The 24401-nt window shown below is 42.2% G+C and overlaps 1 protein-coding gene across 1 annotated transcript in view; it reads right to left on the bottom strand.

The window, feature by feature from the left end:
- LOC139470487 (calcitonin gene-related peptide type 1 receptor-like) overlaps positions 1 to 24401 on the bottom strand; it is a 119766-nt gene that overhangs the window by 90080 nt on the left and 5285 nt on the right. Inside the window, exon 2 of the mRNA XM_071252893.1 lies at positions 4618 to 4728. Within this exon, the coding sequence (XP_071108994.1) occupies positions 4618 to 4728 (111 nt within the window). The remainder of the gene's footprint in view (positions 1 to 4617; positions 4729 to 24401) is intronic.

The following is a 24401-nucleotide window of genomic DNA, read 5'->3' on the forward strand; positions in this document are numbered from 1 at the left end:
AGTAGAACATTTGAGGGTGTTATTGAGTATTTAAAGCCCACTTAACCGGGCATCGAATATTCAGTAACGACTGCAAATCTCCAACCTAATGTTTATCGACAGTATATACAAAACGCTATCGGTAGTTTTCCGTTGCACTGCGATACAGACAAGAAGTCAGGTTATAATGTTATGACGTCATGATACAACTGATGACGGCATATGACTGTGACAAATGAAAACTTCTTGTCAGAAGGGTCAACTCATTTTATGTCTTTCTGATAAGATGAATTAAACACAATGCAGCATTGTTGCTGTCATTAATATTCCTTATGTCGCGTTTCGCACATTCTGATGTTATTCTTGTTAATGTATTCACCCGCAGGAGAATATCCTGAAGATTTCTGTCTTCAAATAAAAGTTAGCAAAGCTTTCAAGCAATCATATTGCATCATACGAGCCCAATCGTTTTAAAATTATAGGTAACGATTAGTTTATTACTAAAACAAATGTCAGCTTAGACTTTCTCCAAACTAGAGTTCTTTAACAATATTCTAAAAAAATGTTATGTGTAAGTGTTACAGAATAACTACTCACTGATAATATACTCGCTGCATTATATTTAAAAGGGTCATTGCATTCACGCCAGTAATTGCCTCAGATGTATAAAACCATATCTTGCGTATACTTCAATTATTTAATATGGACTCAATTTAGAATCGCATCAACGCAAAAAGAATTTTATTTGGGTTTTCCAGTGATGAAACGAATCAAAGACGAATCAACTATTAAAAGGTCTTCATGGCTTTTGGAGTGTCAATATGACTATATCATTTTAACATTTTCTCCATAACCAAGGACACAATTTGGTCTAAAAGCTTGTTCTTCACAGAGTAGATTCTACTTAAGATCAGAATCAGCACATAATTTGTGTTTTGGATCCTGGAATAGCTTTCCCATTACTCCTTTATGCTGGCGTTCCAGACGTGTTTGAAGTTATATAAAACTTATAAACATCTAAAAGTCTTTCATGTGATTGGACAAACCAACAAATGCTGTAAAAGACGCGTAATTTACAAAGTTATCTCCCTTCTTCTGGTCCATTTATACGCACGTGTTTAATGATGTGTTTAATAATACCGCATCAATATTTATACTATAGCTTTTTTTGCTTTGTGGATGGTGCGGTAGCTAGTGATTAAAGCGTTCACTGGTCACGCCGAAGACCCGTGTTCGCTTTCTCACATGGGTAAATGTTCGATTCCCATTTCTGTTATACCCCGGCGTGATATTGCTGGAATATTGCTAAAAGCAGTGCAAAACCAAACTCACACACTCTTCACTTTGTGGAGGAGTTATAGAGGAATTTATGTTTCAGAACATAAACACAACACCATTCAATGTGGTTCGTGAAGGTACAATACAAATCATATATTTAGAACTTAGGAACATATAATAAAGGCGACGTTATCTCGGTCTTCACATTACGGGGGTAGAGGTGGCAATGTCGTCCACAACGCTGTATTCCGTGAAGTCTTCTAGACGCTCCAGAAAACTATATCGTGGGTTCGAATCCCATATTCACCCTGATTATGATTTAGGTTTGTCAGCACCATACCATGTTCGTCGGTATCATGAAAGTGGTAAACGTCTAAGAGCTGCGGCACTGTGGGTTTCTTTTAAAAATTAATCTGACACCAATATCATTCACACCTCACTCCTCCCGTTATGAACAAGGGAGTTAGTTCCATGGAAATAAAACTTCTTTATTACAATGACTGTGGCGTTTCGGCGCAGATACTAACACCGTTATCAAGCAATTGCAAGTAATGAACGGAAATGTGAAGTAGGAAGGTTATGTACGGTTAAACAGGGTTTCATACTAATGTGATATAAATTGACCCAAACCCAAGTCTAAGGACGGGGATGGTTGTGTTTGCTTATTCCAGCTGTATGACGGCGGTCTATAAATAATCGAGTCTGGACAAGACAATCCAGTGATTGACATCATGAGCATCGATCAATGCAATTGGGATACGATGACATGCATCAATCAAGTGAACGAGCCTGACCATCCGATCCCGTTAGGCACCTCTCACGACACTTATGGTCGCCTTTTACGACAGTTCTAACCCGACTAAGATTCACAATCAGTGCGATTCTGAAACATATGCAACGGATCCTGACACGGTTAGGGGAAGCGATTAATATTCTGTAAAGTGAATTTCGGCTTATACAACACCGGGCCACCTCAAATAACTCAAACAATGAGTCCACACACTTTGGGGGGAAATGAAATGAAAATACTGTAAAACTGTATTTCTGTCTCGGGTCGTATTAACAGTTGTCCTGAAAAATATATTTTGCGTCTCCCAAGTTTATTTTTAGCGCTTCCTTTCAGAGAACAAAATTGCTTGTATTGATTCCGAATCAGTGACAGAAATGTTATTCTGTCTCCATAAAAATATTTTTTTAACATGCGAGAAAGCCTGACGTCAGTGGTTCAGTTATTGTTCTGTCTCACATGAAAAGACTTGGCCTAAAGACGTTAAAATGATATAATTTTAAACCTAATCCCATTGATTATATATGCGGATCGAAGGAGTCAACTGGAGTTGGGATTGGCTGGTTATTGTGAGCGATCTAGCTGACTGTGTCGCCATAACTAAACAACGTGCTCGATGCTCATGATATCAGTTTGATCACGAAGAGTGTCAACATATACATGACGTCAACATGATCTGCATGACGTTAAAGGGGAAGTGTACACGCAAAAATCACTTTCTTTCTTTTTCTAAACAAAACGCAATTTTAGAATTAGTTAGTATCTGTGTTTGAAAATATACACTCATTTTTTTTCACAGTGAAAGTAGGAAGCTCACAATAGTACGAAAGTGATATGCCGTTATGAGGCCTTCGTTTTACGAGCGAAATAGGCCTGAGTTATCCCCCTTAGATTATGACGTAATTGGTGCCAATTCAACTGGGTCCCTGTCTATTCTCAACGCAAAAGATATCAAGGACCAGTTTGCGGTAAAACAACATGGTCTACGACACACTCCGGCGCAGTGGTGACTCAGCATAACACAATTCTGGCTGGCATCTGAGATGCTAGAATCACAAAATTGTACCTACACCACGTGAAGCGGCTCTAACAAAGCATGATGACGTCATAATGTTTATCAATTGGCACCAATGACGTCATATTGCAAGGGGCATAAGCCATGGTGTTTTTGTTATGGAAATAGAACACTTGGTAAATGTAAAAAAATATAAATCGTTTTAGTGCAAAAAATATGTTATTATAATTAAATATGATGTTTTCATATTTTTGTCTATGACACTTCTATGTTAACACTTTTAATGTGGAACAAGTACAAGAAAAAATGGTTCATTTCCGTGTGAACTTGCCCTTTAACACAAAATTAGACGTGACGCTTTGACAAAAATATAACACATCACCATGAGTTCTATATGTTGTTGTTTGTTGTTTTACGCCGAACTCAGCAATGTTGCAGCTATATGACGACGGTCTGTAAATAATCAAGTCTGGACCAGACATTCCAGTGATTGACATCATGAGCATCGATCGACGCAATTGGGATACGGTGACATGCATCAAACATGTCAGCGAGCCTGACCAGCCGATCCCGTAAGTCGCCTGTTTAGACAAGCATAGTCGTCATTTACTGATGTCAGGCATGTATTGTTATTGGCTCAGCAGCCTTAGTGTGTGTGTGTTTGTGTGTGTGTGTGTTTGTGTGTGTGTGTGTTTGTGTGTGTGTGTGTGTGTGTGTTTGTGTGTGTGTGTGTGTGTGTGTGTGTGTGTGTGTTTGTGTGTGTGTGTGTGTGTGTGTGTGTGTGTGTGTTTGTGTGTGTGTGTGTGTGTGTGTGTGTGTGTGTCTGTGTTTGTGTGTGTGTGTGTGTGTGTGTGTGTGTCTGTGTTTGTGTGTGTGTGTGTGTGTGTGTCTGTGTGTGTGTGTCTGTGTCTGTGTGTGTGTGTGTGTGTGTCTCTGTGTGTGTGTGTGTGTGTGTGTGTGTGTGTGTGTGTGTGTGTGTGTCTGTGTGTGTGTGTGTGTGTGTGTGTGTGTGTGTGTGTGTGTGTGTGTGTCTGTGTGTTTGTGCTTATCACAATGCAGTTTAACATGGCTACCCAACCCAGACACAGTATACTGACTCCGAGCCGACCAGTCATTTAGACCCTATTAATGCAGAGCGCAGGCACATCTTTTGCCGTATTTTGGTATGACGCGGCCAGAGGACTAAACAATGTTGAAGCGGTGTTGGAGCCTAGTGAATAACGCCGAAGGCCCGGAGTCTATTTCTGTGTCACTAGCCGTCATATAGACAGATAGTATCTCTCTCACTATCTTACTGATACATTGCCATGATGCCGCGTAGAAGAATATCTACCCAGTGTTTGGGTTATATCCTGGCTTTATATCTTAGAATAAAAAGGTCAATTTGAAGATTTAACATACGCGGAATCAAACTCGACTCACGTATTCAGTTTAAAAAATAAAACTGACTATACATTTGGGTTAAAGGTGATGGAGGCCTATACTCACCATTTGGTTTAAAGGTGATGAAGACCTATACTCACCATTTGGGTTAAAGGTCACGAAGGCCTATACTCACCATTTGGGTTGAAGGTGATGAAGGCGGGGCAGGTAATGAAGGCTGTCTCCCCCGCAAGGGTGTGGTTCCAACATCCCCACCCATCAAACGTGGCATTGCAGTATGACCGTCCTGTAATAAGCAAACTAGCATATAGAATACTGGTTGGAATGACATATTCGAGTGATTTCTTCGGTTTTAACCATGTTATGCTATCTAAAATATTAAATAATATATAGTTGTTTCTTTCTTTCTTTGTACTTTGGAGAACATTTTGTGATCCTCTCTCTTTATTACAGTTGTAAGAGGGGGTAGCGCGTGTCATTCTCAAGAAACGTCGACACATTGAAATGAAGATTTACTTTATGCAATGTTTAGGTAGTACCTTAATAAAGACATGTCAAGGTTGAAAGTCTAACAAATCGGTCATTATTAAATAAGCCAGAGGTTATATGTTAATTATCCGGAACTAGTGTCGAGTACTCGAGAAAATATTTTTACCTTAGTCGATAATTTGACAGTAGATGATACTTTCGTCTACGTAGATTATTATTTTATGAACGTAGATGAAAGTATATTCAACGTAGATGTGAGTAGAAACATCTACGTAAGATATAAGTTTCATCTACGTGGATGATACATTATTTTAGACTGTGGCATTAATACGATTCCATGTGATATTGGAATATCAAGACGTTGACATCAATGAAATTTACACGTCAATATCAAATATGTGCAAAATGTACAATGTGCAGTGCAACTAATATTTAACCATTTAACAGCTTTAGCAGTGGTAATTTACAAACGCCAGTGACTATCTAAAAGAATAGTTACTCAATTCAATATCTGTTGAAAAACGGTAAAAAACATTGGTAGAAACAGAAACATGGGAGATTGATGTCAGAAGATGAAGAAAACGCCGGGAAAGACGGTTTTCCAGACAAACATATATTATGCAAGGAAGGGGTTCGATTTGTCTTGTTATCTGTTCATAAATTCTTTCTTAGAATTACATTCAAAAAGTGGATTTTTTTATTTGTTCTATATTATGGTTGGTTGGTTGCTGTTTAACGCCAAACTCGGTAATACTTCAGCAAAATTACGGATGTCTGTAAATAGTCTAATCTGGACCAGACAATCCAGTGACTGACATCATGAGCATCGATATACGCTATTTGGATACGGTGACATACATCAACCATGTCAGCAAGCCTGAACACCCGATCTCCTTAGTTGTCTCTTATGACAAGCATGGGTTGCTGATGACCAATTCTAACCCGGATCTCCACGGGGAAATGTATGGGTGACTGAAGACCAATTCTAACCTGAATCTTCCCGAGGAACAAGCATGGGTTACTGAAGACCAATTATAACCCGGATCTGCACGAGGGACAAACATGGGTTGCTGAAGACCAGCTCTAACCTGGATCTCCACGGGGTAATGTATGGGTGACTGATGACCAATTCTAACCCGGATCGTCCCGAGGAACAAGCATGGGTTACTGAAGACCAATTCTAACCCGGATCTTCCCGAGGAACAAGCATGGGTTACTGAAGACCAATTCTAACCCGGATCGTCCCGAGGAACAAGCATGGGTTACTGAAGACCAATTTACCCGGATCGTCCCGAGGAACAAGGATGGGTTACTGAAGACCAATTCTTACCCGGATCGTCCCGAGGAACAAGCAAGGGTTACTGAAGACCAATTCTAACCCGGATCGTCCCGAGGAAAAAGCATGGGTTACTGAAGACCAATTCTAACCCTGATCTGCACGAGGGACAAACATGGGTTACTGAAGACCTGGTGTCATTACTATTTGATAGTGTTTCATAAACAAATGTTCACAACATAGTCGGAATCGTACAATCGACTCTGCGTTATGCAGAGATTTCTATCGGATATGGAAAGCGTTTTGTCGCTTTATTTCCTGAAGACCTTTTGAAACCCAGATCTTCACAAGGGACACGCATGGGTTTCTGAAGAACAATTCTAACCCGGATCTTCACAAGGGACACGCGTGGGTAGCTGAAGAACAATTCTAACCCGGATCTTCACAAGGGACACGCGTGGGTAGCTGAAGAACAATTCTAACCCGGATCTTCACAAGGGACACGCATGGTTTTCTGAAGAACAATCCTAACCCGGGTCTTCACAAGGGACACGCATGGGTTGCTGAAGAACAATTCTAACCCGGATCTTCACAAGGGACACGCATGGTTTTCTGAAGAACAATTCTAACCCGGGTCTTCACAAGGGACACGCATGGGTTTCTGAAGAACAATTCTAACCCGGATCTTCACAAGGGACACGCATGGTTTTCTGAAGAACAACTCTAACCCGGATCTTCACAAGGGACACGCATGGGTTTCTGAAGAACAATTCTAACCCGGGTCTTCACAAGGGACACGCATGGGTTTCTGAGGAACAATTCTAACCCGGGTCTTCACAAGGGACACGCATGGGTTTCTGAAGAACAATTCTAAACCGGGTCTTCACAAGGGACACGCATGGGTTTCTGAAGAACAACTCTAACCCGGATCTTCACAAGGGACACGCATGGGTTTCTGAAGAACAATTCTAACCCGGGTCTTCACAAGGGACACGCATGGGTTTCTGAGGAACAATTCTAACCCGGGTCTTCACAAGGGACACGCATGGGTTTCTGAAGAACAATTCTAAACCGGGTCTTCACAAGGGACACGCATGGGTTTCTGAAGAACAATTCTAACTCGGGTCTTCACAAGGGACACGCATAGGTTTCTGAAGAACAATTCTAACCCGGGTCTTCACAAGGGAGATGCATGGGTTACTGAACACCTTTTCTAACGGATCTAAACGGAGGTTGTAAATTATGAAGTATACAGTGATACTCAGTTAATCTGCCGCCTACGTATCCGTACGTCTTCCGAGATGGTCACTGTTTGGGATATAAGTAGTAATTTAAGCGATAATACCACGCACCCATAAATCGATTAATCCGGAAATGTATGCTAATCATGCCAGGAACAGCACTTTGTCGGTTTCATTATCCATGATAAGGTCGTATGTTAATTTGCATGGACTTTGTATGGGTTGTTATTGGAATACTCTGTACTTTAGAGGAGTTTTAATTTTGGCGTGCAGGGGTAACGAATATCTTTCGTATAGAAAATAATGAGTTCATTGACTTACTGTATGGCACATCTGATGTTAAAGAATATTATCAATGTCCTTGATTCATTCGCCTGAGTTTGTGATTTTCAGACAAGGATACATGTGTCTGTTTGCTTTAGAATGTTTCAAGCCACTTTGAAGAGTAATTAAGTTGTAACATTACGGCGTGTTTAACTTGTCAGTGATTACGAAGCAAACTTCATGGTGAACATCTGGTGTCTTCATTGTTACTTTCCAGTTAATTGAACGTCTATTTGGTTGACTCCAATTTTTTTGCATTCTGCTCTTTTTCGAACGAACAATTATCAGGGAACAAATCCGTCCACAGTTTACCATTGATTGCAAACAAGGCACTCTTCACAATTTAATCACTACAAAGAAGTTTCAAGAACATACATGGTACATCTAGACAAGCTTTTAAATATATTTGATAAAACCAAACCTATTGTACGGATCAGAAATATGGGAACCTCAGAAAAGACCAATCATCGAACAGTTTCAATTAAATTCTGTACATTTTTTGTATCTACCGGAAGACAAGTTTCAAATGTTACAGCTCTTGGAGATTGTGGACGTGTAGCCTACGTTAGTTTCAAATATTGGTCCAAGCTGCCGCGACTGCCCCATAACATATGCCCTCAACAACTTTATATATGTCATACAAACATATTTCTATCAACAAAACAAAACAACGTGGGTCTCTTAAAAGGCCAATTCTGTTTAAGAATAGATGAAGTGTTGTATATCTTTCGCAAGATGTTGGCGATGTGGCATACGTCATCGATGTTCTAACACAAAGAATCACTGATAAAGAATTTCAATCTTTACTATACTTTATAGAATATGACTTGATTGCTGTAACAGAGAATCATGACAATTGTTATTCCTATTGAGAGCACCTGCACTTCCTTTAAGAAGTGCTACCCGACGGTGGAAATGACTACGTTATGAAAAAGAATATGTCAACTATGTGATTTAGACGCCATTGTATCAAAGAAACATGTTACTGAATAGTTACATCCTGTTTCATAATTGGCTTGTCATCATGTTAATTTCATACTGCAATGTTTTTGTACGTGGGCAGTTTGCCTTAACACTGAAATACACCATCATCATTGTGAATATCTCTTCGTTCTTCCTTATTACATAAATAGAGGGGCGGTCGGGTAGCCTAGTGGATAAAGCGTCCGGTCGTCACGCCGAAGTCCCGGGTTCGATTCCCGACATGGGTACAATGTGTGAAGCCCATTTCTGGTGTCCCCCGCCGTGATATTGCTGGAACATTGCTAAAAGCGGCGTAAAGCCATACACACTCACTCACATAAATAGATGATATTGCATCAAGGGTAATAATATTGCTCTTTTTCAATTGTACAGGAATGGATTTGGAAATCATCGAATTTTCTAATTACAGAAATCAATGATTATATTGATTAACCTAACAATGGTGATTCGTCTTTACCTGAATAGTTTCTTGTGGGTTAGGTAGTTGTTTCCATGAAATGACCACATAGATCGGTGCAATATTGTATGGAAGTTGATATATTATACTGATATACACATACAAAATAATATATTGTTGTTAATAACTTAGACGGGCATTAAGGGTTTAATCCATAGCAACATTACATGAGTTCAGTTGAGTTGACATAGCACGTGTCTGTGTGTGTTGCTTCTTTTATAGTTCTAGCCCACTGAGATACCATGCCGCAGTTTAACATGAACACCACACTCAGACATAGTATACTGACTCCGAGCCGACCAATCCGCCAGGAGGGGTAACAACAAGTAAGGTATTTTGGTATAACGCGGCCGGGATCGATCCACCGACCTTCTGTTCTCCGGGCAGACGCTCTGCCAACTGGACACGTGGTAACATGACGTGGTAATACTATAAAACATAAGTGTATGGCACATTATGGAGTTTCAATGTTTATTGATAAGAACATTCTAGACGGCTCTAAGGAATTCATTCCTTGTTAAACATTTTTGGTTATCGCAAAATGTCCTATTACAGTATTATCATTTATTTTATAACTTTTTCAACTGATTTGTCGGGGGGCACGGGTGGCCCAGTCGTCTTAGGCGCCGCGATTCGCTGTGCAGAGTTGCATCCCTTGGGCACGCCAGAAACCTATGATTGTGGGTTCGAATCACGGTTCGCCCCGATTATGTTTCTAGGTTTGTCAGCACAATACCCGTGTTCGTGGTTTTCAACTAAAGTGGTCAACGTCTGAGACCTGCATCACTTCGGGCTTTCCTCCCACATTAAGCTGACACGCCGTGATATAACTGGAATACTTTTAAAAGCGGCGTTAAACACATGCCACTCACTCACAACTCATTTGGCTCCACATTCCTCAAACCAAGCCGTTGAATTATCGTTCAATTAAAATTGCTACAAAGGAAGTGATCGACTTTTATGGCAGTGCTAATGAAAACTGTAACATTAGAACATGATTAGCTGTGACACTGAGGGTGAGAAGTTTAGCTGAAACTAATGAGATAACTAGAGTTGCAAATGTTAAAATTTCTCCCATCAAATAAACTTTAACACGCATTGACAACACATAATGCTAAACCTCTAGAGGATGACAGATTGCAAGTCATGATGAGTCTTACTTCAATATGTAAAGGGCTACAGCAGCCGTAGTTAGAATCCATTCATTCTAAGTCCTGTATTCAACAGCTTATCATTTCTTTCCTAACTACTGTGCATTCAGGAACGGTGTATAATAACGCGTAGTTATCACCAAAGGAAGGATGGACAAGGGATCCCAAGGCTCCGCAATTTGCTGTGCAGGGTTGCATCCCTTAGGCGTGCCAGAAACCTATGATCGTGGGATCGAATCCCTGATACACCCTGATAATGTGTTTTGCTTCGTTAGCACCATGCCCGTGCTCGTGGTTTCAGAACATGATTAACATCTAAGAATGGTTCTACTTCGGGCTCTCCTATCACGCCGTGATATAACTGAAATGATGTTCAAAGCAGCGTTAAATCTGAGGAGGGTGGGGGTGGGGTTGAGGGTGGGTGGGTACGTGTATTATTTCACAAGTGCTCATGGAGAAACCTTTTAGTACCATTATAAAAGATAATAGATATGTTCATATCAATGTGGATTAGGCTTTCTTGTTGTGTAGGTCTGGAGTGAGTGAGTTAGTTTGGTTTAACGCCACTTTTAACATTATTCCAGTTACTAGTATATCACGGCGTGTCAGTTGAATGTGGAGGAAAGCCCAAAGTGATGCAGGTCTCAGATGTTTACCACCTCGGTGAAACCCACGAGCACGGGTATGGTGCTGACAAACCTAGACAGGGCTAACCGTGATCCAACCCACAATCATAGGTTTCTGGCGTGCCCAAGGGCCGCAACTCTGACGACTAATATTATTACCCTTGATGCAATATGATGTATTTATGTGAGTGAGTGAGTGAGTAAGGCTTAACGCCGCTTTTAGCAATATTCCAGCAATATCACAGTGGGGGACACCAGAAATGGGCTTCACACATTGTACCCATGTCGGGAATTGTACCCGGGTCTTCGACGTGACGAGCGAACGCTTTAACCACTAGGCTACCCGACCACCCCTGGATCGTAGTATCTGGGTAGGCGGATACAGAAACACACATAGTGGACATGGATCGTAGTGTCTGTGTGGGCGGGTAAAGTAGCACATACAATAGACATGGATCGTAGTGTCTGTGTAGGCGGGTAAAGTAGCACACACAGTGGACATGGATCGTAGTGTCTGTGTAGGCGGGTAAAGTAGCACACACAGTGGACATGGATCGTAGTGTCTGTGTAGGCGGATAAAGTAGCACAAACAGTGGACATGGATCGTAGTGTCTGTGTAGGTGGGTAAAGTAGCACACACAGTGGACATGGATCGTAGTCTCTGTGTAGGCGGATAAAGTAGCACAAACAGTGGACATGGATCGTAGTGTCTGTGTAGGCGGGTAAAGTAGCACAAAGAGTGGACAAGGATCGTAGTGTCTGTGTGGGCGGGTAAAGTAGCACACAGTGGACATGGGTCGTAGTGTCTGTGTGGGCGGGTAAAGTAGCACAAACAGTGGACAAGGATCGTAGTGTCTGTGTGGGCGGGTAAAGTAGCACACACAGTGGACATAGATCGTAGTGTCTGTGATGGCGGGTAAAGTAGCACACAGTGGACATGGGTCGTAGTGTCTGTGTAGGCGGGTAAAGTAGCACACACAGTGGACGTGGATCGTAGTGTCTGTGTAGGCGGGTAAAGTAGCACACACAGTGGACGTGGATCGTAGTGTCTGTGTAGGGGGGTAAAGTAGCACACACATTGGACATGGATCGTAGTGTCTGTGTAGGCGGGTAAAGTAGCACACACAGTGGACATAGATCGTAGTGTCTGTGTGGGCGGGTAAAGTAGCACACACAGTGGACATGGATCGTAGTGTCTGTGTAGGGGGGTAAAGTAGCACACACATTGGACATGGATCGTAGTGTCTGTGTTGGCGGGTAAAGTAGCACACACAGTGGACATGGATCGTAGTGTCTGTGTAGGGGGGTAAAGTAGCACACATAGTGGACGTGGATCGTAGTGTCTGTGTAGGTGGGTAAAGTAGCACACACCACTGACATGGATCGTAGTGTCTGTGTAAGCGGGTAAAGTAGTACACACAGTGGACATGGATCGTAGTGTCTGTGTAGGCGGGTAAAGTAGCACACACAGTGGACATGGATCGTAGTGTCTGTGTAGGCGGGTAAAGTAGCACACACAGTGGACATGGATCGTAGTGTCTGTGTAGGCGGGTAAAGTAGCACACACAGTTGGCATGGATCGTAGTGTCTGTGTCGGCGGGTAAAGTAGTACACACAGTGGACATGGATCGTAGTGTCTGTGTGGGCGGGTAAAGTAGCACACACCACTGACATGGATCGTAGTGTCTGTGTAAGCGGGTAAAGTAGTACACACAGTGGACATGGATCGTAGTGTCTGTGTGGGTTGGTAAAGTAGCACACACAGTGGACATAGATCGTAGTGTCTGTGTGGGTGGGTAAAGTATCACACACACAGTTGGCATGGATCGTAGTGTCTGTGTAGGTGGGTAAAGTAGCACACACACAGTTGGCATGGATCGTAGTGTCTGTGTAGGCGGATACAGTAGCACACACATTAAACATGTGACCATTGTCTAACTGTGTTGGCTGGTAGGACGTGAATAACTCCTGGGATGTATTAATGGAGCCAGGTGACCGAACGCCTCAAAGACAAAAACTAGTTTTTTTTATTCAATTCCTCCTCTGACTAAACGCCTGTGAAGTTCCGTTAGTCGTGGGGTAATGTGTTCCTTATAACGTTCACAAACAATTTTTTTTCTACACCTCTAGTACATGCATTTTTTCCGCGGGTCAAAGGACTGACTTTAAGTCACGCTAGTCGACGGTCTCCAAATATTTGTGTTAAACGGACTGTTAAATGTTATGGTAAATAACAGGATGTTATCAGTCATATTGTCACCGTCAGTATTCACACACGGTCTGACATTTACACATTGACATACATGTACTGAAACGGTGAAAGATCAGAGAAAACGCTATGACAACATGTTTCCATACCATTTGTTGAGCGACAAGAACATGTTTTTTAAACAAACACGATTACTTGGTTAGAAAACAAGATGAGTGACATTTCCTTTTTAGCATCAGCAGCTAGACAGGCATTTGTTAATTCGCTCAGTTGTGTGCGAAATTTACAAAACAACTAAGAGTGCTTGTTTGATAACTCCAAACGTACACTGACGCATTTTCATAAGCGTGTGTTGTGATTGCTTCAAACAATCCAGTCTGAATTGGCGTGACTGTTGCTATTGTTCACACTAATTTATCACATATTTAAAGCAAAACGTGTAATTTACAACACAACCTTATGTGCGGAAAAAAATCCTGAAATACCCCATTCGGGACGGTTTCCAGTAACGTCTACCTACAGTGAGACCCCATTGTCAGGCCGGAAATTGGCTTTTCGTGCGACTGCTGTACGATGAAGCAACAACATATGTAAATGGCATGACAGATCAACTAAAGTCATCTGAAACAATCGGGCCTCTACATGTAACTTCTTTTGGGAAGTATACAAAGAGAAGCCTGAAAACGCATAATGCTTATCGACAATAATAAAATACAAAAAGTTCATTTTCTGAAGAAGCGCCCTCCCTCTCTCTTCAGTTGAACTATCACTCTGGAATGCGATGACGTCATGATACAATGGGTGATGTCACCTCATTGAAATAGAATGTGTAAAAAACTAAATCGAAGTTTTTTCTGATAAATATTGATCAAAACTTTATACCTTAATAACATGGCGTTCGTTTTGCCAAGGCGATTGAGGAAAAAGATACTTATCAAGAAAGGCATTCATTTCCTGGATCCAAAAGGAAAGCTTTCCGGGATGCAATCCAATTAAACCATATTTTTTTCATCTTGTCAGATTGCAGCACATACTCCGATTTGTTTTACACGGATTCGTTAATCTGGAAAACCTTACCCTGCCAAAAGTATTGTTGACAAGTGTTTACCTTTGTGCTACTAAACGTAAATTATATACAGTCGAAAACCTTGTATGTATCGAACTTATGGTTGTCTCGAAGTATAAGCATGGTCCCTGCTTATTTCTTGTGTCGAACGTCGGATAACTTGAAGTATTGGTGCTTTCATTTCACCACATTTGAGATACAATCGAGCATGCTCTTTCGTCCAAGATTTCAAAGAGCGTTAGTTGTTTTATTATTGTACCAACACTCAAGGCCTTCTTAAAGCTTTCCAAACGTTTATGGTAGAGGACATTTCCAAATTGTATGCATCTGTGACAAAAGTGATGTCTGATGCAATGCCCTTTTAGACCACATTATCCCGTGTATTTTGCATCGAACAATTGACTTGCCTTTGCATGTGTTTGTTACGGGTGCCACCGGTGGGGCAGGTTACGATCGCCTATTTTGTCGCTTTTATTTGTTGATGAATGAGACATATTGAATACCTCATAACTCAATGTCATTTCAGCACGTGTTAGCTCTTAAGGATCACAGTTATTTCTACAGTATTGAAAGTCATGAATACTAGTCAGTGGCAGCGCCATGTCCCAACTGCCATCACTTTCCGAGTTCACTCATTCCTTCAGATCACTTTGGCTTCTTTCAACATAAAACATCAGATTAACGAATACATAATGCATGAACTATTTACCCAACGTAAACCAACAAATGAAACCAAACCAACAGACTCGTTCCTGACATGTGCGCTTTTTTTCTGCTACAAAACCGATATGTTTGCGCATTTGTTGAAATAATGTCTCAATAAACATCTGACTGTCCATCTCAAATGCCATGAATTCCAGAGTTCATCCACATCCCAGACCAGACTATCTACCATCACCATACATGTACACAGCAGCATCCATAACGGTAAATGTCATCGAAGAGTCAACACTGGCTAATCATGGGCAAATAAACCGTTCTCGGTGTCTAGCCCTGCAAATTGAAATCATCCGTATGAAACAATCAAGGCTGTGAAAGCGATCAATGGACCATACATCTGCCTATTTTCTTCAATTGGTCGCGATTTACTCGCATACCTCCGTGTTAATTGCATGTTTCCGATCTATCGATAGAAGGAAAAGCCCTTTGATCATTCCTTGACAGACCAACCCCCGACGATGAGCATTGATCGGAGTTAAAGGGATAGTAGGGATTAGGGCTTTCCCTGATGCTGGTCTGACCGCTGATGTCTGATGTGAGTGCGCTGATAAGATTGTCAAAGGTCTCCACGTTTAGTCTTTTTAAAGTATCATGTTCTCAATTGGATGACTGTCAGATAATTCTAAGCTCATCATGTTTGTAAAGCATGTGTTTTTATGTGACGATAATGATTAATATATTACATAACTGATGATGATGAGTGAGTGAGTGATTTGGGTTTAACGCTGCTTTTAACAGTATTCCAGTTATATCACGGCGTGTCAGCTTAATGTGGGAGGAAAGCCCAAAGTGATACAGGTCTCAGACGTTTACCACTTCGGTGAAACCCACGAGCACGGGTATGGTGCTGACAAACCAAGAAACATAATCGGGGTGAATCGGGATTCGAACAAACAATCAGAGGTTTCTGGCGTGCCCAAAGGGCGCAACTCTGCACAGCGAATCGCCACGCCTTAGACGACTGGGCCACCCATGCCCCCATGATGATGATGATGATGATGATGATCGGGAGACTTGGTCTCAGATTTGCCCTGATTATCGTTCTAGGTTTGTTACAACATTTCTCATGTGTCCCACTTTCAACGAAGCGGTAAACGTTCACAACACACCCCAAAAGTTGAAATCCACTAAAATAGTGAACGCCAGTGCAAGAGAATAACCAGTCTTGATTATCCGCCGAAACTCAGTCTTATCCTTCACTGTCTCGATTCCGGGGATGTGTTTCCTTGAGAAGGGCCTAAAATGAGATCAAGTGTTTACAAGTAATTGTGTTTGCTGACAGTGAACAGTGGCAATATCCACGATGCATCGACCCTTTCTCGTTTTGTCCAACACTGGTTGATCTTGCCAATATTGACCGCCTCCGTGGTCTTATGGAGTGTCTGCCCGGAGAGCGGGATAGGTGGTTCAATCCCCGGCCGCGTCATACATAAAACAAAACGTTAAATGATGCTATGGATTGTCACTCGACATTAAGAGGACAAAACAAGGACTGGACAGTCCTGTGATGTCATTCATAGAGTGCAAGACAGGGTTTACCTCCGTCTCACTGACATGTTAACTGACTTTAAAAGTCCAGTTTCCACCCTTGCCGAACTAGCCTGGAATTACTGGGTTCGACCGTAGCGCCACCAGTGGCTATTACCAGTTATGTCCCTTTTAATCCTCTCCTATGGGCCAATCAGATTCCATCACTTGCGTTTGCTTCACACAAAATGGTGGCGCCCAGTCATGACGATCTGATCGATAATCAAGATCTATAATCAAAATGTAACTCCATAATAGTTCGGCAAGGGTGGAAGCTGGACTTTTATAGTATGTTAACCCACTTGCCTCGGGAAGATGCGTCAGGGGGTGCAACATGAGGATATGATTTAAAATGTTTATGTGAAGATAGTGTACATATCCTATCAAACACCCCTTGCTAAGTTCAGTGATCGCCATTCAATTATTACAGAGGCAATACTATTTCGACGAAACATCATTACTTTATCACGATTAAAAATTAAACGAAACTGAGAAAAACTAAAAACACCTGTGCTACCAGGAATACTCTATATATCTTGGAACCATCAACCGTATTGCTGTTTTGGTTCATGTAATGATGCTGGCGCCATGATGGCACAACACAGAAGACAGATATGCAGGAAAATATAGCTTCTGTGAGAGACGACTCAGCATGATTTGCTTTGATATGTGGTAAATCTAGAGCAAAGCATGATTGCAATGGTGATGAAGCCTCATTTCCGACCCTGGAACTTGTTGATGAAGATCATCAAATATAATCACACGCTCGCCTCTTCACATTTGTAAAAACCGAACCGTGTTAATGTAGCTATATTGATAATAATGCTGATATTAAACCTTATCAATTCAACGTGCATGCACTACAGTGTTTGTTTGTTGTTAAGCGTCAGCAATATTGACGCTTTATCCCAGCGGTTAATAATCTTGCCTGGAACAGACAAGTCAGTGATTGATATTACGAGCAACGTTGTACACCGTCGGGGTACGGAGACACGTCCTTAACCACCCGGACAGAGTCACCTCTCACGAGGTGTAAAGGTGAGGTGAGGTGAAATTGGGTTTAACGTCGCGTCCAAGATTACTGCATTTATAATTTGTGCATTGCTGCTTGTACTGGTCCGGACTGATGCCGATTTATAGTGCTAGCTTACTGAGATACCATGCCGCAGTTAAACATGAATACCCCACTCAGACACAGTATACTGACTCCGTGCCGACCAGTCCTTTGTTTTAGACCCTCAATGTCGAGCGCCAGACAGGCAAACAACAAGTACCATCTTTTAACGTTTGACGCGGCCGGGGATCGAACTCCGGACCTTCCGCTCTCCGGGCGAACGCTCTACCACTAGACCACGGAGGCGGTCTCACGAGATGTAAATGATTATTTGGGACAAGTTCCACTCCGGAATTCCCGTTTAGGTTAGTGCCATGATTTGGGTACTAGTTTCAGTTAATGAGATAGCATTAATTGCATGTGGATTCTATCCGAAGTCCAGATTCACATTCAAGAGGGGAATATTATGATATTCAAAACAGTCTATACGATTTAAGTATATAAGTGAGGTGAGGCGTGCTTGGGTTAAATGTGACGTTCAAGATTATTGCACTTACATAGCAACGTACATGCACGCGTGTGTGTGTGTGTGTGTGTGTGTGTGTGTGTGCATGCGTGCGTGTGTGTTTTTGTGTGTGTGTGCGTGCGTGCGTGCGTGCTGTGTGTGTGTGTGTGCGCGCGCGTGTGCGCGTGTGTAGCTTCTTGCCGATTGTATAGTTTTAGCCCACTGAGATACCTTACCGTAAAGCACACTGACACCGAGCCAACCAATCCTTGTGTTATTCCCTTTATGTCAGCACTAGGTGGGATATTCAATAAGTGTTGGGGGCACGGGTGGCCCAGTCGTCTAAGGCGCCGCGATTCGCTGTGCAGAGTTGCGTCCCTTGGGCACGCCAGAAACCTATGATTGTGGGTTCGAATCCGGGTTCGCCCCGATTATGTTTCTAGGTTTGTCAGCACAATACCCGTGCTCGTGGGTTTCAACGAAGTGGTAAACGTCTAAGACCTGCATCATTTTGGGCTTTCCTCCCACATTAAGCTGACACGCCGCGATATAACTGGAATACTGTTAAAAGCGGCGTTAAACCCAACTCACTCACTCACTCAATAAGTGTGTCAATTTATCCCGGATAGAGGGAAAAGATATAAAGTTCCAAATAACGATGGCGCTGAAATGTTCAACACGGCCGGAAGTACAATAACCGGAAGTCAGAATCAGGGATAATGACGATGATGAAAGATGATGATGCCGACTTAAGCCTGATCTACTATTTATTCATGACATTACAGACTGTCAACACGCGGGCGTGCTGATAGCGTGCCAATGGCTCTCGGACATATGGTAATATTTAGTCCATGTAGATCACACCTTTAAATGTCGTCAGTATTGAAATATAGCACTTGTCAGTCATCAATATAAGATTAAAATGTCATGTTTCAGTCACCTATACTCATGATACATTATTATTGCTCTAACAGTTCAATGTAGTATCTTGCTGAGTCGTCAATCAAATGTTTCATCGCGTTTAATCGTGGGTAAATGATTTTTAAAGGACAAAAACATTGTTACAATTATGATCAAGATCAATTTAGATAATATGTTCCAGATACCCATACTGCATATGACATCTGTAGAACTGTTTGTTTGTTAATAAGTAAGACTCATCAGTATTCTACCAATATGACGGTTGAGACTAGTGTCTGAACTGGATAAATCAGTGATTGATATCATGAGCAATACCCAACGATGACACACAATCAACCAGGTTCCCAAACATGACCATCCGACACAGTTCTCCTCTCACAGTGAGTGAGTGAAGTTTACGCCGCTTTTAGCAATATTCCAGCAATATCACGGCGGGGGACACCAGAAATGGGCTTCACACATTGCACCCATGTCGGGAATCGAATCCGGGTCTTCGGCGTGACGAGCGAACGCTTTAACCACAAGGCTACCCGACCGCCCCTCTCCTCTTACAACCATCATAGGTTGGTGGGGACCAAATTCCCAGGGAATCCCACGGGAGCACATGTTAAGCCATCGCATTCATAAACGCCAGTTGATTGTTCATTTCAACCATATACCACCTCCGTGGTCTAGTGGTAGAGCGTCCGCCCGGAGAGCGTCGATCCCCGGCCGCGTCATACCAAAAGACTTTAAAAGATGGTACTTGTTGTTACCGTCTGGCGTTCGGCATTATGGGGCTAAAACAAGGACTGGTCGGCTCGGAGTCAGTATACTGTGTCTGAGTCGGGTATGCATGTTAAACTGCGGCATGGTATCTCAGTGTGCTAGCACTATAAATCGGCGTCAGTCCGGACTAGTACAAGCTGCCACACACACACACACACACACACGTGCATGCACGTCGCTATATAAGTGCAATAATCTTGGACGCGATGTTAAACCCAATTTCATCTCACCTCACTTCATTTCAACCATATCTAAGAATTGAAAAGGGTGCATCTTTTTTAGTTTTATTCGGGGAAATACGACACACATCAAACGCGGATGTTTCAACAGCATTATGGTTATAATTGGCAGACGCAGCTGATAAAGGGATAGGAAACAGGTCTCACTCAGGTAAAGTTAGCAGACTCACTGACGACTGGACATAAATGATATGTTTAACAGGCTCCAGAACACCATCTTGAAAGCAGGGAGGGTGGCGTTTACACGTAATTAATACGTGATTGTGTTGGATAAATCCTGGATAACTCCTAATACGGTTTCAGCGTAGATGCTTAGAGTTTGTGACCAGCGTTGCTGCTTGATTTGAAGTTAATTGAGAGTTTTCAGAGTTAGAGAGAAAAAACGTACAAATAAAAACATAATTTGTCGTAACTGGAAACACTGGAAAACGTGTGGTGGCTGTTTGAAATATACAGGCACACCCTGGGATTCCCGATTTACACTGTGAATGTACAGCTTGGCCGTGGAGCACGAGTTGGTGAGTAATTGGATCTGTTGATTTCTGCCGTGTCCGCTATTAGACTGCTGGGATAGATGATGGGCTGTAAAAACCGACAGCGCGAACACGCGGCTCGAGTCAGTAGGGGAGAACACAGAGGCAATAAAACACAAGCTACAATGGTCGCATCCTCATCCTTATTGATGTCATGAAAGGCTTTTCACATACTAGTTCGTGTTTTTTGTTCAATGATTAGTGTAATGAACCCATGGTCTTTTACCTTCGTCCTTTTTCTTATCGTTACTGGGGCGGTCGGGTAGCCTAGTGGTTAAAGCGTTCGCTCGTCACGCCGAAGACCCGGGTTCGATTCCCGACATGGGTACAATGTGTGAAGCCCATTTCTCGTGTCCCCCGCCGTTATATTGCTGGAATATTGCTAAAAGCGGCGTAAAACCATACTCACTGACTCACTCTTATCGTTACTGATATGATAGTTTAATGTGGAATTCGGACGGAATCAATGTCATACTGACTTTCAGTTTTGTTTTAAATTGCAAAAAATGTTAAAACGGACATGTGAATTAAATGGGCCGAATTGACTCGAACGCTCGAAGTGTTTCGGTTTTTATAAGATAACGGTATGGACAGATTATTTCAAGCGAATACGTGGCCCCCGAAACATGCTGAAAGCAAGATCTACTGGATTGACGCCCATTGGCCTCCTGTCACTGTTAAGCCTGGAGTGTTGCAGGGATGGGCGTTTGCGAGGAAGATAGGAAAATAAAACAGACAACGAAGGCAATGTAATTTTGTCAAGGCCGCTGTACAGAACGGCTAATGTGATGAAGGAGCCGCAGTTCGGAAGGAAGAATTGTGTCCCGTAGCTTAGTCACGTAGAGGCATATACTGGGTTGGAATGTAATTTCTACCTGATCAACCTTCAGTCTGACAGCACCATGTCCTTACACGTTTGTTTCACGACATTGATCATGTCTAGATTACTCGCCGTGATATTACTGAGGGGCGGTCGGGTAGCCTAGTGGTTAAAGCGTTCGCTCGTCACGCCGAAAACCCGGGTTCGATTCCAGACATGGGTACAATGTGTGAAGCCCATTTCTCGTGTCCCCCGCCGTGATATTGCTGGAATATTGCTAAAAGCGGCGTAAAACCAAACTCACTCACTGATATTACTGAAATACTGTTCAAAACCGTGTTAAACCCATATCACTCACTCACACAGATGGGACTTTAAAAGCAGGAATGCACGAAATAGAAAATTAGCTGGAAATCACACCTCAATGAGTACCGAAACAACAAGGAATTATCGGAGACTCAGCGATATCCAGCGTTTGACAGACCTACAAAGCACCCAACCAAAATACGTCTTCATATGGAATTCGACCGACTCCGTGGTCTAATGGTAGAGAGTCCGCCCGGAGAGCGGAAGGTCCGGGGTTCGATCCCCGGCCGCGTCATACCAAAAAGACGTTAAAAGATGGTACTTGTTGTTACCCTGTCTGGCGTTCGGCATTAAGGGGCTAAAACAAGGACAGGTCGGCTCGGAGTCAGAATACTGTGTCTGAGTGGGGTATTCATGGTAACTGCGGCATGATATAAATCGGCATCAGTCCAAACTAGTACAAACAGCCACACACACACATACACGTGCATGCACGTCGCTATATAAGTGCAATAATCTTGGACTCGACGTTAAACCCCATTTCACCTCACCTCACCTCATATGGAATTCTCTTTCCGCACACACCTCCAATGTTTTGACTTCTAGTTAGGAGTTAAGAAGGAATAAACATTGACGATGAAATAGCTAGATGCCTTATGACTCGTTTTAGCAGGGACCCCATAAAGTCGTATCTGGTCTAGCCGGGCAGTTATTTCACAATACACAGTCAGTGAGTTAGCAGACAAAGAACACCAATGTGACTGCCCCAGGGATGTTAGAAAATACATAGCACACCCTACTCACCGTCTAGCCGTACGGTTATCATTAGTTCCATTTGATTGAATCAGGTCGCAAATGTTGAAAGAAACATTCCAAGTCCGTCGAGCTTACGATCAAGAAGCAGATCTGCTAGAATAGTAATGCTTTTTGTAGCAATGCACATTGATTAGTAACATAGTGAATTAAATGGACAAAGCCTAGCGGCATAGTAATGGACAATTATTACTAACCTAGTAATGGGCAATGATAAGTAGCAGAGTAATGGACAATGATTAGTTACTTAGTAAGGACAATGATTAGTAGCTTAATAAATTAAATGGACGAAGCTTAGCAGCATAGTAATGGACAATGATTACTAACCTAGTAAGAGACTAAGAGACTATGTCCAATTTACTAAAAGACTATGTCCAATTTGTGTAAGACCTGAAGTGGAATCTGAATATCATTTTTGTTTACAATGTCCATACTATGACAGTTTGAGACGTAAGGTTCTACCATTTATTTTTACTCAAATGTAACTTTTGATAAATTTGTAACACTCTGTACATCTAAAACCCCATGCATAATTAATGCTTTAGCTAAATTTATATTTCTTGCTTTTAAAAAACGTATTAACTTTCTCATTGGCGCTGAAATTGTCTAACTCTGATATCATGTATTGTATAATGGGCCGGTGGCCCCTTTACTGAAATCTCTCTCTCTCTCTCTCTCTCTCTCTCTCTCTCTCTCTCTCTCTCTCTCTCTCTCTCTCTCTCTCTCTCTCTAGTGATTAGTGGCATACTATTTAAATGGACAAAGCATAGTAACGTAGTAATGGATAATGATCACTAACGTAGTAATGGACAATGATTAGTAGCACAGTAATGGATATATTTCTTAGTAGTGCAGAAATGGCCAATGATTACTGGCGTAGTAATCGACATTGATTACTGGCGTAGTAATGGGCAGTGATCAGTAGCTTAGTAATGGGCAATGATTAGTACCTAACTATAACATATACTTACAATAGTCTTGATGCTAAGATTGCTCTGTACAAGGCGTTGAAGAAGCGATCTAAGCGTTCGGACTTTACTTTCACATTTACTTACGTTAGTAGCAGCCCAATGATCGCATTTTGGAACAGGGACTTGGGCCTTAGCTCTACAATGAACGTAAATTCTGTTCAGGGGTAGGAATAGATATAAGCTCAACGTTCAAAGATCAGTTTGTGTTAGAGTATTGGAATTATTAATGACGCATCACTTTAAAAGTGTGGATTAGGCTGTAGGCCCCGTTCGACATGATTACTATACTGCCACGTCGGTCCTAAGCGCATATTGTAGTTGTGACAGGCTTAGCGCTAAGATCACTTTGTGGAAGTGTACTCACCAAGGGCAGCACTCTGCAAAACAATCTTAGTCCTACGACTACGTACATCTCTAGATCTGTGAAGGTATGGTAGTTACGACAGTCATAGTTCAGAGATCGCTTTGTGCAAATGCTCCAGTTTAGGGTCCCGTTTCACAAAGCAAGCTTAGCGCAACGTCCACACATGCCTGGGTAGAAACATGGTAGTCATAGCGTTAAGATCGTTTCGTGGAGCGGGTCAAGGTTACCGTTCAAAATTGAACCCAGCACTATTGCTGCCGTACAGTATTCAATGGTAGTTAAGACAGCGCAACACTAAGATAGCTTTATGGAACACGGTGCCTTACTGCAGAAACGTCAACATTTATCAGAAACTAAAAGATTCCCTTCCGAACCATAACGCAATGAAGAACAAAAACAAGTTGAAACATAATTTCCAATCCTCGGATCCAGCTAATGGGATGTGGTTATTATGGCCATTAGCCTAAATCCCGGACCAAGAGAGGTTACATACACACGGACAATGCAAGTAAAGGCCATCATAATTGTATTTGCTACGTACCGAGATGTAATTGTCTCCATTTGTTTGCCCCATGGTGTTAGGCCTATGCCGCAC

This window comes from Haliotis cracherodii, unplaced genomic scaffold (assembly GCF_022045235.1).
Source record: "Haliotis cracherodii isolate W230 unplaced genomic scaffold, xgHalCrac1.p SCAF_20, whole genome shotgun sequence".
Taxonomy (NCBI): domain Eukaryota; kingdom Metazoa; phylum Mollusca; class Gastropoda; order Lepetellida; family Haliotidae; genus Haliotis; species Haliotis cracherodii.